Source organism: Enhydra lutris, unplaced genomic scaffold (genome assembly GCF_002288905.1).
Source record: "Enhydra lutris kenyoni isolate GAN:26980312 unplaced genomic scaffold, ASM228890v2 scaffoldscaffold50, whole genome shotgun sequence".
Taxonomy (NCBI): Eukaryota; Metazoa; Chordata; class Mammalia; order Carnivora; family Mustelidae; genus Enhydra; species Enhydra lutris.
In genome coordinates, this window is record NW_019154134.1 from 6048286 (window position 1) to 6062251 (window position 13966).

At 39.4% G+C, this 13966-nt stretch overlaps 1 protein-coding gene across 1 annotated transcript in view; it reads left to right on the forward strand.

Annotated features, from left to right (window-relative positions):
- LOC111156935 (serine peptidase inhibitor, Kazal type 5) overlaps positions 1-13966 on the forward strand; it is an 81530-nt gene that overhangs the window by 45877 nt on the left and 21687 nt on the right. The window contains exons 18-26 of the mRNA XM_022518089.1: positions 20-110; positions 2663-2790; positions 3423-3489; positions 4511-4638; positions 6316-6418; positions 7863-7990; positions 10925-10997; positions 12027-12154; positions 12309-12387. Coding sequence (XP_022373797.1) covers positions 20-110; positions 2663-2790; positions 3423-3489; positions 4511-4638; positions 6316-6418; positions 7863-7990; positions 10925-10997; positions 12027-12154; positions 12309-12387 — 925 coding nt within the window. The remainder of the gene's footprint in view (positions 1-19; positions 111-2662; positions 2791-3422; positions 3490-4510; positions 4639-6315; positions 6419-7862; positions 7991-10924; positions 10998-12026; positions 12155-12308; positions 12388-13966) is intronic.

Genomic DNA, 13966 nt, shown 5'->3' on the forward strand with positions numbered 1-13966 from the left:
ATCTTGTTTTTAACTGTAGCAAACTTGAAGAAGAAGAAAAGAGGAAAAATAATGGCAAGGAAGGAAAGGACAAAGAAAAGCCTGGGAAAGTGAAAAGAGAAGCAGCACAGGTAACTGTTTTAGATATTAGAATCACATAAATATTCCATTCCCCTAGACAAGCCTCCTACTCCCACCTCCTCATTCCAGTGTCCTTAGTGACTTCACAGAATGAGATCATGTATTTGGATCCTTGTGTATAAGAAGATCCCTTCTTCCTATTCACACCAATATGATTTAGTTGCTTGTGCATTTGAGAAGAGGTCAGTCATCATTTTCTCCACTGACCATGTGAATAGTATTATCCCCAAAAAAGAAGTGCATACAGATGGCTGTCTTGTTGTCTGAATACAAACCAATAGAGGCAGATTTCAGATTTTTCTCTGTATCTTTTTATGTAGGGATGGTTAGTTCTAAATAAACAAAACAAAAACAAACCCTGTTTTTTTAAATAATTTTTTAAATTCTTTTATAAACATATAATGTATTATTAGCCCCGGGGGTACAGGTCTGTGAATCGCCAGATTTATACACTTCACAGCACTCACCATAGCACATACCCTCCCCAATGTCCATAACCCCACCACCCATTCCAGACCCCCCTCCCCCCGGCAACCCTCAGTTTGTTTTGTGAGATTAGGAGTATTTTATGATAAACCCTAAGTTTTAATCCCAATTAATTTTCTGTGAGATTTTGGGGAAATTGCTTAATGGTATTTTTGAGCCTTGGGTTTCCATTCTCACATGATGATGATGATGATGGTGATGGCTATTAATTATTTAGTTGCTGCTATATGCCATATGGTATAGCAATTTTAGGACTGATCTTTGTAGTAACCATTAATGTTTGTATTGTTGTCTGTATTTTATAGATGAGGGCTCAGAGGCTCAGATAAGAAAATACATATAGTTAATAATTTGAGAGCTAGCAATTGGACCACAAGTTCTGGCTATAATGCCCATGATACACCTTAGATTTTGCACCCTGTCACCATTTGTAAGAGTCCTATAGGGTACGGTCAGCTCTTCATTTCTCCTCTCCTCTATCCTTTTATAATTTGGAAGACCTGACTTCTTACAGTTCTCCCTGCTCTCACCTTTGTTCCCTACAATCTGCCCTCAACTCAGAAACCAAAGTAATTATTTAAAAACAGAAGGCAGCTTATGCCACCCAGTGGCTACTCATCTCACTCCAGGTAAGAACCAGGCCACTAGAAAGTGGTTTACAAGGCCATGCATGATCTGCCCTCTGCTACCTCTCAGACCTCATTTCCTACTTTCTACCCATTGCCACCCTTGTGCCAGCTACAGTGGCCACCTTGTTGCTTCTTGGACACACCAAGCATTAATTCAAGGTAGTCCATCTTATGGACTCAGTCACATACGGTTAAAAACCTGAACTCTGGACTCACACTGCCAGGGCTCAAATACTGTCTGCGTCTCCCTCCCAGTAAGGCAAATAGTTTGTGTCTTATTTTCTTCACTTATAAAATATTATTACGTACATTTTTTTTGTGAAGTCCTAGGAAACTTATCCATGTATAAGTCTTCAGGATTATACATGAAATGAACTTTACTTTCTGTATGGCCCCCTCATACTCAGACATGACTATCCCTTTCTTCTGTCAAAATTCTGGCTATTTCTCATGTCTCAGAATAAGAATTAGCTGCTCTGCAAAGATTTTCCCCATTTAAACAATATACTTAATAACTCTGTCATCTATTATGCCAGCAATTTTTTTTTATTTCTCAATTATATCATTTGTTTTATTCTAACTACAGATGCTTCTGTGCACTTTCCCCAAAGACTCTAAATAATCTGTATTTGGTTTTTACGGTTGCTCTAACAGATTACCACAAACCTGGTGGCCTACAGCAACCCAAACTTATTATCTTTGGTTTTTACATTAAAAGTCTGACCTGGGTCTCACTGAACTAAATCAAAGGGTTGGTAGGGCTGTGTTTCTTTCTGGAATCTATAGGGGAGAATTTGTCTCTTTGCTTTCTCTCACTTCTAGAAGCCATCGTGCTCCTTAGCTCTTAGACCCCTTCCATCATCTTCAAAGCCAACAGCATCATGTCTCTGACTGTTCCTCTGCAGTTAACTCCTCTCAGTCTCTCCTGTCTCACTCTTCCAATTGTAGGAACTGACCCCTGCAGTTACATTGGGGACACTAGGATAATCCAGGAGAATCTCCCCATCTCAGCATTCTTAACTTGATTATATTCACAAAGTCCCTTTTGCTCTGTAAGGTAATATTTTCACAGGATTTGAGTATTAGGGCTTGGACAAATTTGGGGGGTAAGAAATACTATTCGCTGATCACAAATTTTTTTATGAAAGGAACAATAGATGATTCTTCATCTATCTCACAGTACCTAGCCCAGAATAATATTTGAGTTGAATTGAAGGTTTTCTAATGAGATCAGTAATATAATCTTATTTTCTAGATAATGTGTGACCTAGACCCCTGAAAAGTATCTTGGTAACATTGACCTTCTACATCACTGTTTTGATGTATCCACTGTTTGGGAGCATTCTGTCACAGTTTTCAGAGGGGTAATGTGGAGGAGTTCTCCAGTATTTAGTTACCTAATTCTTAAATCCACCCTCATTTGGTAGGAGTTGTGCAGTGAATACCGTAACTATGTGAGAAACGGACGACTCCCCTGCACTAGAGAGAACGACCCCATTGAAGGCCCAGATGGGAAAATGCATGGCAACACGTGCTCCATGTGTGAAGCCTTCTTGTGAGTAGAGCCACATCCACTGCTGCTGAGTGTGGGAGAAAGATAGGCCCGGGGCAGGAAAGGGTGGTCACACCGAAGGTTTTCTCTAGTAAGTAGATCTGGAAGCTATCTTTGCATGGACTTCAAGCATTTACAGTTATAAAACCATATACTTTGCGCATTTCTTTGAGGTATTCTCAGTGTTCTAAAGTGTTCTTGGACTGTGTGCTCACAGCAGATTCCTCCAGAGTTAATGGCATCCAAGGACTGGGATACCTGTTCTCTGCATACATACCACCATGAATAATCCAAAGATGTGATCATTAGGTGCTACCAAATTGAACGTTTGCTAACATCTAGTAAATATTTTCAGCGTCTTCATTGCTTCCTGAGAAGAAGGACAAGATCTTTATATTTCCAGAGAATGTAGTGCTAAAAACTTGTTGGCTGGTTTCCTGTGATGCATGTGTCTTATTCTTTAAGCAACATTAAAAACAAAAAACAATATGGAGAGCTGGGCATTTACCTTCCTACTCCCATGCTCAGTTGGTAGAGTATGGAAATAATAGGATATTTCTGTCTAGCGAGATTTTCCCGTTAGGATAATAGGTACTGGGTGCCAGGAATGATTCTCCCTTCCCCCCCTCCTACAGCCAGCAAGAAGCACAAGAAAAAGAAGAAGCTGAATCCAGAACAAAAGCTAAGAGAGAAGCTGAAAAGGTAGTTATCCTGGAAGGTTAATACCACAGTGAAGGATGAGGTTTTGCAGTTTCTCTGTTAAAAGAAACAAACAACAAAACAAAACAAAAACATAGAATTACTGAAAACCAAAGTAAGAGAGCTCAAGGATCATCTAGTCCAGGAATTGATAGAATTTTCTTCAAGGACCAGTGAGTAGACATTTTAGATCATGGCCATTCAGTCTCTGTTCCAACTCTGCTGTCACAGCTATAAAGCAACTGTGGGTAATATGCAGGTAATGGGCATAGATGTGTTCCAAAGAGACTTTATTTACAAAACTAGGTGGTGGGTCAGATTTTGCTTATAGGTCATAGTTTGCAAACATTGGTTTTAACTCATTCCCGAATTTTTAAATGAAGATTTGAAATCCAGAGAGAAGGAAGAAATTGCAGTGGCACGATTGACGTCAGATTCCACATGTTCATATTTTCAAGTTCTCATAGTTGAAAAATGGAAACAAAGGAGTTCAAACTTAGATGTCCAGACACCAAACCAGGCATTATTCCTAACCCACTATGTCGGTTGGATGACCACATTGGGTCACATCAGTTGTGTTCCTCACTTTAATTATTTCTGGTGCCAGCATTTTGGGGAAAATAAAAATAATACATCGGGCACATTAGAATAATCTGGGATAATATTTTCTTGGTTTCAAAAAGGTTGATTCCAAGTAGATTTTTTTTCAGGTTTGTGGTCATTTGCTTGCCCCCATCAAAGATGAGTGGCCAGTTCTCAAAGAAGCCGTGTTATTAAGGGATTCTTTCTTATTTGTGGGTGCAGATTCAGTCTGGATTTTGGGGCTATATCTCAAGGAAAAAGAAAAAGAAACTTCTTATTAAGTCATCCATGTTTGGTAGGAATTGAATGGAAACAATTGCCAGGAAGAAAAATACCCAGAGGTCATTTTCTGTACCTGTTTTACTAGAAATCTCTTGGAAGGAACCCAACAAAGTAATTTATATGAAAATATCCATGGCTCTTGCCTTTTCTCCTCCTTTAGGATACATGCAGTGAATTTCGGAGCCTTTTGCAAAATGGAAATCTTTTCTGTACACGAGAAAATGATCCTGTGCGTGGCCCAGATGGCAAGACCCACGGCAACAAGTGTGCCATGTGCAAAGCTGTGTTGTGAGTGCTCAAATGAAGCCCCTGCTGGGGTGGGCAGAGTTGAGGAGCCAGAGAGCCAGGAAGATAATGTCTATTGTGTTTCTCCTTTCTTTACATATCAAGGAAATAAATGATTCTCTGCAGAATGTTTTCAGGCAAATCTTTCTTATAAAGGCCAATATTAGAACCAGGCAATATATGACTAGGGTACTACATTCTCTATAATTTCTGGAGTCAAACCTACCTACTAATAGATCACAACAGGGTAAAATTTGAAGTCCTTTGCTGTCTGATGGATCTCTTTTCTACATTATCTTTTAAATACCTCTGGGAAAGTAATAAATATATTTTACTATCAGTCTAACTTTTCTACCTATGTTTTTTAAAATATCACATTTTTCACAAAAAGAAAAAAAATCTTTACACAAAGCTCAGAAGTACACATAAAATATTTCAGTCATCCAATAGCCATTTACTGAACATCTACAGTGTACAGTGTGAATAATAATTGTACATAGATGGATGCAATAGACATGGGGACAAGTTCACATAATAGGAAGGAGAATGGGCACCTGGGTGACTCAGTTAAGCATCTGCCTTTGGCTCAGGTCATGATCTCAGAGTACTGGGATCCAGCCCCACATTGGGCTCCACCATCAGTAGGGAGTCTGCTTCTCTCCCTCTCCCTCTGCCCCTTCCCCTGATCTCTTTCTAAAATAAATAAATAAATCTTTAAAAAAATATGAAGGAGGAATTGCTGAATGATAAATGATGTATTTGATGTGTTCTAGTACTTCGGGGAAGGGAAAGTTAATAAGTTTTATGGGGGAGTAGACCTGGACCTTATAATTTGGATAAGATATAAACAGTCCAGGCAGGAATGAGAGGAGAAGGGAAAGACATAGGTAAATCTCTTAAATTAAGGAAATCATATGAACAGTAAAGAGCAAGTCACTTAGTTTGTCAGAACTTAGCCATTTTGCTGGGTTTGAATGCCAGTTCAAGGATTTTGAAGTCAATTCTATATATCATGGGAAACCGCTAAAAATTTTCAGGTAGGAGAGTAAGTGGGATAAGTATGGTTCCTTTGGGAAGATTCATTTATATCAGCAGTAGAAAGGGAAAAAAGAGAAGGAAGGGACCGAGATTTGGAATGCTGCTGGTGGTGGAAGAGGTTTGCAGGAATCCAGGAGCAGTAACTAGCGTGAGAGAAACAGGAGAGAAGGTGAGATATGAAATCAGTGCCATGCTGGCAACAACTGTGGGAGCTGAGAGGTGGGAGCAGAGACAACTCCAGGGTTTTGTTTTTCCCGAAAGGTAGAGAATCCAGGAGCAAGGGCACATTTGGTGGAAAAGATAATTATTGTTGGACCTCTTGGCTCTGAGGCGTTTGAGAAGAATCCAGCTGAGAGTCACAGTGAGCATGTATGAAGGGCTAGTAAATCGCTCACATGGACTTGCTTATGCTTACGTACATGTTGGTTTCCCTCTACAGCAGGGAGAGCTCCTCCAGGCAGAAGGACTGCACGTAATTTGTCTTTCTGTTTTCAGAGAAGGGCCTGCAACATGGTAGATGTTCAGTAAATGCTGGTGACTTTCTATACAGATCTAATCTGGTGATAGGAGGAGGAACTCACAGACATGCACTCCACTCTCCATTAATCTATTCTTCCCTACCTCCCTCTTTCTAATTTCCAGCCAGAAAGAAGATGAAGAAAGAAAGAGAAAAGAAGAGGAAGATCAGAGAAATGCTGCAGGGCATAGTTCCCATGGCGGCGGTGGCGGAGGAGGCAAAGCTCAGGTGAGAGGACCTCTAATTCCCACAGGCAGGGTGGACACAAGTCACTGACAAGGGCACCGCGGCCAAGCCCGTGGTAAAGGGGAATGGAGGTCATGCAGGGTGTGAAAACATCCTGGGAAGGACAGGGGACTTTCCCCTTGAAATTGCAGGGTAATATCTCAGCAATTTTTCATCTCCTTTGGGTGTATTTTAACTTCCTTAAACCTGGAATAATTAACATGATGACGTCATCTGTGTCTCCTGACCCCTTTTTACATAATGTCGCTCTCAGGCCAGTAACTGATTCCAGGAGAGATAGTGGAGCTGTTCCCTGTTAGCATTTCATGCTCTTCCTCTTCTCTAAGTACTCTCTCTTTCCCTCAGTGAAGCCACATGTGAGAGGGAGACTTTCTGTTGATCCATGCAGCATATTAGGTGAAACAGCAGGGTTTTTCAGAGCCAGATAGTTTGGAGTACAACCCTGCCCCTGCCACGCAGGACTTGTCCAATGTGGAATAAATGACTTCATCTTGCTAAACTCTAGTTTCCCTTATTCAGCAGTGCTCTTACAGAGGATAAAATAAAACAATTTAGGCAAGTTTTTAGCACATTTCCTGAGACATTTTGAAGGGTCAGAATGACAGTAACTGCCTATCAACTCCTCCTGGGCATGTGAACAGCACTGCGTAAGATGATAGCTGCTTGGTCTCTCTTCTTATGACCTTGGGCTATCAAGACCATCTCTTTGCTTCCAGATCCAACACAGGCTCAGCATATGTCTTTGATAAATTCTGGCTATTCTGTTTTTCCATCTTTCTCCTTAAGGAGGCTATATCCTCACTTTCAAGGGGAAAACCTGGTAAGGCCCTTTGTCTCTCTACTCCACAGTTCGCTTGAGCCTGTCTTCTTGGCATTTTGCGTAACTTTGTATTTTCCTCCAGCATTTCTTTCTCCCTACGATCTATATCAGAGGTCAGCAACATTTTTTTCTGTAACAGCCAGATAGCAAGTATTTTAGGCATTCTGAGTCGTTATAGTCACTGTTGCTTCTATTTAGTTCTGCCACTGTTGTCGGAAAGCAGCCATAAATATACCTGAATGAGTGAGGGTATGTTTCAACTTTTATTTATAAAACCCCATATATAAAAACAGACAGCAGGACAGATCAGTCCTGTAGGCTCTAGTTTGATGACCTTTCATCCATGCTATTAAATCCCAGCAAGCTTGATGATTTCCCTGTATAGAATCTCAAACGCAGTATTATTATCCATGACAACTGGCGTCTTAGGATATTGGTGATTCCAGTCCCCCCTTTCTCTGTAGATAGCCATGCTAGATGTTACATGTAAGAGGAGGTAAATCAGAACTTTTCTTAACTCAAATGGTTTTGAATTGAATTTGTTAAACTTAACAGCAATACAATAGATCAGGTAATCTGGAGGCCTACTCTCCTTTTCTTCCTCAGGACCAATGCGCAGAGTTCCGGGACAAAATGCAAAATGGAAAACTCAGCTGTACTCGGGAGCGTGATCCTGTACGTGATGCTGATGGCAAGTCGTACAACAATAAGTGTATCATGTGTAAAGAGATACTGTAAGTACTTCTTTCCTCCAGCAGTCCAAAACATAGACCCCATTTCCCCCTGAATGACTGGCTCTTTCTCATTTACTTACAACTCCCTCCAGGAAAATTACTGTTTTTGTTAATTCCCAAGTAGTGTCTCTTTCCCATACGTTGCCTGAGGAACCACAAGCCCTACCAATGGCAGCTAATCAGTGTCTGCTTCCTGCTCTATTTTTTCTGTCATAATTCTGTGACCTGTAAGTGCCATCCCAGTAGATAATTGTGCTTTTGAACATACGATGCCTAAATCCTATGGAGAGTCTGTGAACGTCGTCTGGGATAGCTCACCGGCATAGTTTAAGAGGCCTGTTTCTTGTATGCATACAACACATTTATTGTATAATCCAGGGTGTGCTGCTTCTGTTTTCCCATGGTGAATGGTACTGAATTGGAGTGCTTGATTATCCAACTCAGCCATACTTGATTTGTGTTCCCGAGGCAAGTTAACAACATAACCACTGCTTTATATTAAGGTAGTTTTCTAGGTGACCTTGATGGGTACTCATAGTTCTAAAATTGGATGCCTGTAGCACAATTCTATTAATTATGGCATGTAATCAATACGTAATCAGTAAGTAATGCTTCCCTACACATACACCTTTTTCCACCTTTCTCCTTGAAAAGAAATGACAATCTTGTGATAGTATAGGCCACGTGAGAAAATCTAATTAGTATAAATGTTGCATTTTACAGATGAGAAAACCTGAATTTTTTTTTTAAGTTCAAGGTTTCATGGGGGAGTGAACTTCAGAGCTGAAACCAGAATTCAGTTCCTCTGGATACCAGTCTAATATTTATTCACATTACAAAAAGTCTTTAATAGAAACAGGGCAGTAGACTATAGCAGTGCTGGGGTTTTAACATCAGATGATTTGAGCTTCATGTTCCAGGACAGGTTATTTCACTCCCCAGGCTTCTGTCTGCTTGTATTTATAATGCAGGTAGAGGCAGCAGTAATCATCAGAGCCACATAATGTTTCTTATGAACGTTAAATGAGCAGAACTATGTAAAAACTCCTAATACAGTGCCTTGCACAAAGTAGGCGTGGGATAAATGTGTCCAGTAAATAATACATAACAGCATAATCACTGATTTTATGATCTCTCACACTATCCTATTACCCTTTTGTCCAACTTTTACTTTGCAAATACAACTAACATAATCGAGATAGCTTTTCACTTATGACTTTGTTTCTTTTGCATCACATATTAATAGGACATAATTTGGTTAAGGAACAAATAATTCTCAGATGCACAAAGTTATGAAGATAAAATTTTGCCATTGTGACCAGAATCATCTATGTTAGAAGATACTTACGTGGAGTATTTTTTAAAAACACAATACAAATAGAATATTTTTTATGATCTTTGGAAATCGTTCATCTGACAATAAATGGTTTTTGACTCTCTGCTATGTAATAGACCCTCCTCATGGACAAGCATTCTTGATGTGAACAAGACAAAGTTCCTGCCATGGAACTATAATATAATATAGAAAAGACAGATTATAAATAAATAAGGAAATAACTGCATAGCACAAGGCCAGATAGCAATGGGAAAGTAAAACAGAAGGCAACAGAAAAGGATTACAGTTGCTGCTTTGTTTATGGTATTCAGGGCAGGCCTGACATGTGAGAGATACTGGTAAAAAGTGAGTGAAGTGAACCATTTGGACATCTGGAGGAAGAAAGTTTCAGGCAGAGCAAGAACCAATGCAAACTTCTGAAGATGAAAAATTACCAAGCTCAAGAAACAGAAAGGAGGTCATCATGTCTCAAAATTATTGCATGGAAAATTGCAGGAAAAATGAGTTTGAAAAGATCAGATAAGGTTTTTTTTAGACCAAGAGAAGGATGTTGGATTTCATTCTATGTGTGATCAAAGGTCACTGGAGGCTTTTGATCAGCGCCATGATTATCACGAGAATTCCACTAAACTGAATCATTACAGTACCCTCTTTTTCCAGTAGTACTTGATTAAAATATCATGACTTCATATATGCTTGAATCTCTAGGATATGTTTTATTGCCACTTTACTACACAGAGGGAACTCCCTCAAAAGAATATATACATATTCAGGTTATATACATTCATACACATGTTTGTTTTGTGAACAAAACCAAACAAAACTTTGAAAGAGATAAAAGTGTTTTAGAGTTTTGCAGTATTTGGATTTTGAGCCAACTGCATTGGAATGACCTGGCTTGTTAAAAGTTAGGCTAGAATCCTAGTTTAGATCTTGCCAGTAAACCTGTTGGGATGGTCAGTGAATCTAAACTTTTAAAAATCTCAGTGTTTCTTAATGCACATGAAAACATAGGGGGCCACTGACATCAGTTTTTTATCAGAAAAGTAAGAGATTAAAAAACAAACAAACAAACATGATCCCAAAGTACTTTCTAGATTACTTGTCTTTTTTTCTGTCTTGGACTCCATTCTTTAAGAAATAATATTCTAATGGGTTGCCTTACTTGTCAAGGCACTAGGATGATGAGTTGGTGGTAAATTAAAAACCACAACTTATGATGGAAAGATGAGGACACTGGGCTTAAGACCTGAAACTTGCCTCTAAATATCTGATGGGTTAATATCCAGAAGAGGTCATGGATTCAGCAAACCTGTTCTGTGTTTTCCTGGGACTGTGAAGTAAGGCTGAAGGACAAAAGTTAGAGATAAATCTGGACACAAATAAAGGAGACTTTGAAATTACTTGAGTTGCTCTACCTATAATATCTACCTTATATACCCTGTGATAAGGAAGATTCCTAATAACAGAGCTGGCTGTCCGCCTCAAGGATGCACAGACATTCTCTGTGAAGGAGTGGTTTAGGATATCCGAACTGTAAGGCTACTTCCAAACCTGAGTTTGGGTTAACATGATGACTATTGACTTTTCTATTCCAGGGAAAGAGAAGCAGAGGAAAAAAATAAGCCTTCTGGCTACAGATCAAATGGGACTGAATCAGCACCAGAAAAGGTGAGTCGTTAACTAGATTTTGACAAGAATGGTCTTTCTGTAGGTCAGCACTTGGCAACCAAAAATAGGGAAGGAAGGGACGCCTTTGTGGCTCAGTCAGTTAAGCAGTTAAGGGTCTGCCTTTGGCCCATGTCATGATCCCTGCATCCTGGGATCATGTCCAGCTCCCTGCTCAGAAGGGAATCTGCTTCTCCCTCTACCTGCCACTCCCCCTGCTTGTGCTTTCTCTCTCTCTCTCTCTCTGACAAATAAATAAAATCTTAAAAAAATAATAAAAAAAAAAAACAGGCAAAGAGAATGTGTTACCACCCAAGATCTTTGCCCTAAGATCAGAAGCCATCATACATGTCAGTATTGCTAGTAACTTGTTCAATGTAGATATTTAATACCAAATGGAAATCTTTCAGTCTAACATATTATAAAGCACTTTTACAAATAGTAGTTTACTTCATTGTCTGAATAGCCTGGTCAAACACCTTTTTTAACTTTAATTTATAGATGGGGAGAATGAGGCTTTGGTACTGTAACAAATTACTATCAAAAATGGCTTATCACAACACAAATTCTCTTTGTGGAGGCTCTAGAGAAGATCTGTTTCGTAGCCTTTTCTAACTTCTAGAGGCTGCCTGCATTCCTTGGCTCATGACCACCTTTAAAGTCAGCAGTGGCCAGTTGAATTGTTTTCATGCTGTCTTACTCTGATACTGACTTTCCTGCCTCCCTCTTTTACTCATGAGAACCTTTCTGATTACGCTGGGCCACCCAGATAACTCAGAATAATCTCTCCATGGTAAGGGCAGCTAATTAGCAATCTTAATTCTATCTTCATCCTTAGTTTGTCCTTACCATGTCAACCTACATATTTACAGGTCCCAGGAATTAGAATGTGGACGTGTTTTAGGTCATTATGCCACCTCCCAGCAGGGTTAAGTGGCTCTCTGACTCTCAAATCAAAATCTTGGATTTTCAAGCTCAATCAAATACTATGTGAAAACAGCCATTTCCAATATAACCTTTCCTTCTCTTTAGGACACATGTGATGAATTTAGAAGCCAAATGAAAAATGGACAACTTATCTGCACTCGAGAAAGTGACCCTGTGCGGGGTCCAGATGGCAAGACACATGGCAATAAGTGTGCTATGTGTAAAGACAAACTGTGAGTATTTTCAAAAATGGGACTTTAATTGTGAATATTGAAGTATGATAATCATACTTCAAGTTTGAAAAATGACTTCTTTTTAAAAACATCTAATTATTAATGAGGTGCTTTTCACTTCAGCTGAAATGTTTTTTTCCATTTTTTCTTCAAGGGAAAGGGAAGCAGCTGAAGGAAAAAAGAAAGAACAGGACAGCTTGAGAAACACAGGAGAAAAGAACAATGAAAACCAGGTAGTGTGTGTTAGATGTATTAGTACCTAAAGCTGGAAGCTTGGGGGTAAGGTTAATTCATTCAACAACTATTTATGAAATGTCTGTCCCACTCTGTCCCATTCATTCTGTATATAATGATGAACAGGAAAGCATGGCCAGGTCTTGCAAAGAGATAGCATGCTATTCAATGCCCTGAAAGCAACCCTGATGCAATTACCATCTATTTGCAGGACCAATGACAATCGTCAAGCTACTGTTATTATCAAGTGGATTTCTTCTCTGAAGTTTTATATTTTTTTAAGATTTATTTATTTGAAAGAAAGAAAGAGCATGTGCCTGTGGGTTGCGGGGAGGGGCAGAGGAAGAGAATCTCCAGCCCACTGAGCACAGAGCCCAACATGGGGCTCTATCTCATGACCCATGAGATCTCCACCTGAGCCGAAACCAAGAGTCAGATACTTAACTGACTGGGCCACTCAGGCACCCCTCTTCTCTGAAGTTTTAAAACAAATAATCAAGCAAATAGATAGGAAAATTATAAACAAAAAAGCAAATATCCAAAACTTGGAGCTCCAGAGGGTAAATTCTTGATTTGGCGTTCCAGTGCCATCTTGTATCCAATAAGGGCTTTAAAAATAATGTTCGGTGCTTTACAACACTAACACATAGAATATGACACAGCACAATCTCTTCTAATCCATCCATGGACTCTAATTAGGAAAGAGAAAATATGAAGTTTCCCCAGGAAAGTTTTCCTGTTAAGGAATATTAATGAGGGAACTTTTCATTTGGTCTATACTGACTTATAAAATGAACCATTAATAGTAATTTTCATTTTTTTAAAAGATTTATTTATTTATTTATTTGACAGACAGAGAGATCACAAGTAGGCAGAGAGGCAGGCAGAGAGAGAGGAGGAAGCAGGCTCCCCGCCGAGGAGAGAGCCCGATGCGGGGCTCGATCCCAGAACCCTGGGATCATGACCTGAGCCGAAGGCAGAGGCTTCAACCCATTGAGCCACCCAGGCACACCAGTAATTTTCATTTTTAAAAAATATGTTGGGAATATCTGTTACTTACTTTGGTAATTGAATGGCCTTGAGGTAAGATTGTGTCATACAACTTCAATCATCTGTAATAGCTGTCTATTCTATTTATAATCTTGGGCAATATTTTTCTTTTTTTAATACCTGTTTTAGAAATTTCAAACAAAAAATATATATTCATATTATTAAAATTGTCCAGACATTTTCTGTGTTTGTGTGGCAAAAAGAGACCTGTTGCTCTGAACAGAAGATTCACAATAGCTGTGTTTCAGTTTCAAAAAGGAAAGAGAAGTTTATTACTATTATAGAAACCTAATAGGAACAGAAGAAGAAAGGAATCTACGTAGATGAAAGTATTGTAGGCAGTAAATGAGAATTAGGCAAAGTTACATCAAATCAGGTACTCACAACATCTGACCTCATTAGATGGGGAAGCCCATGAGAATAGCCTGACTGGAGTCTCAGCTGGAGACCTGGGCTGAGCATCCTCCCCTCAGGTGAGACTTCCAACCGACCCTCTCCATAAGGGCCTTTTTTATAGGGTAAATAATA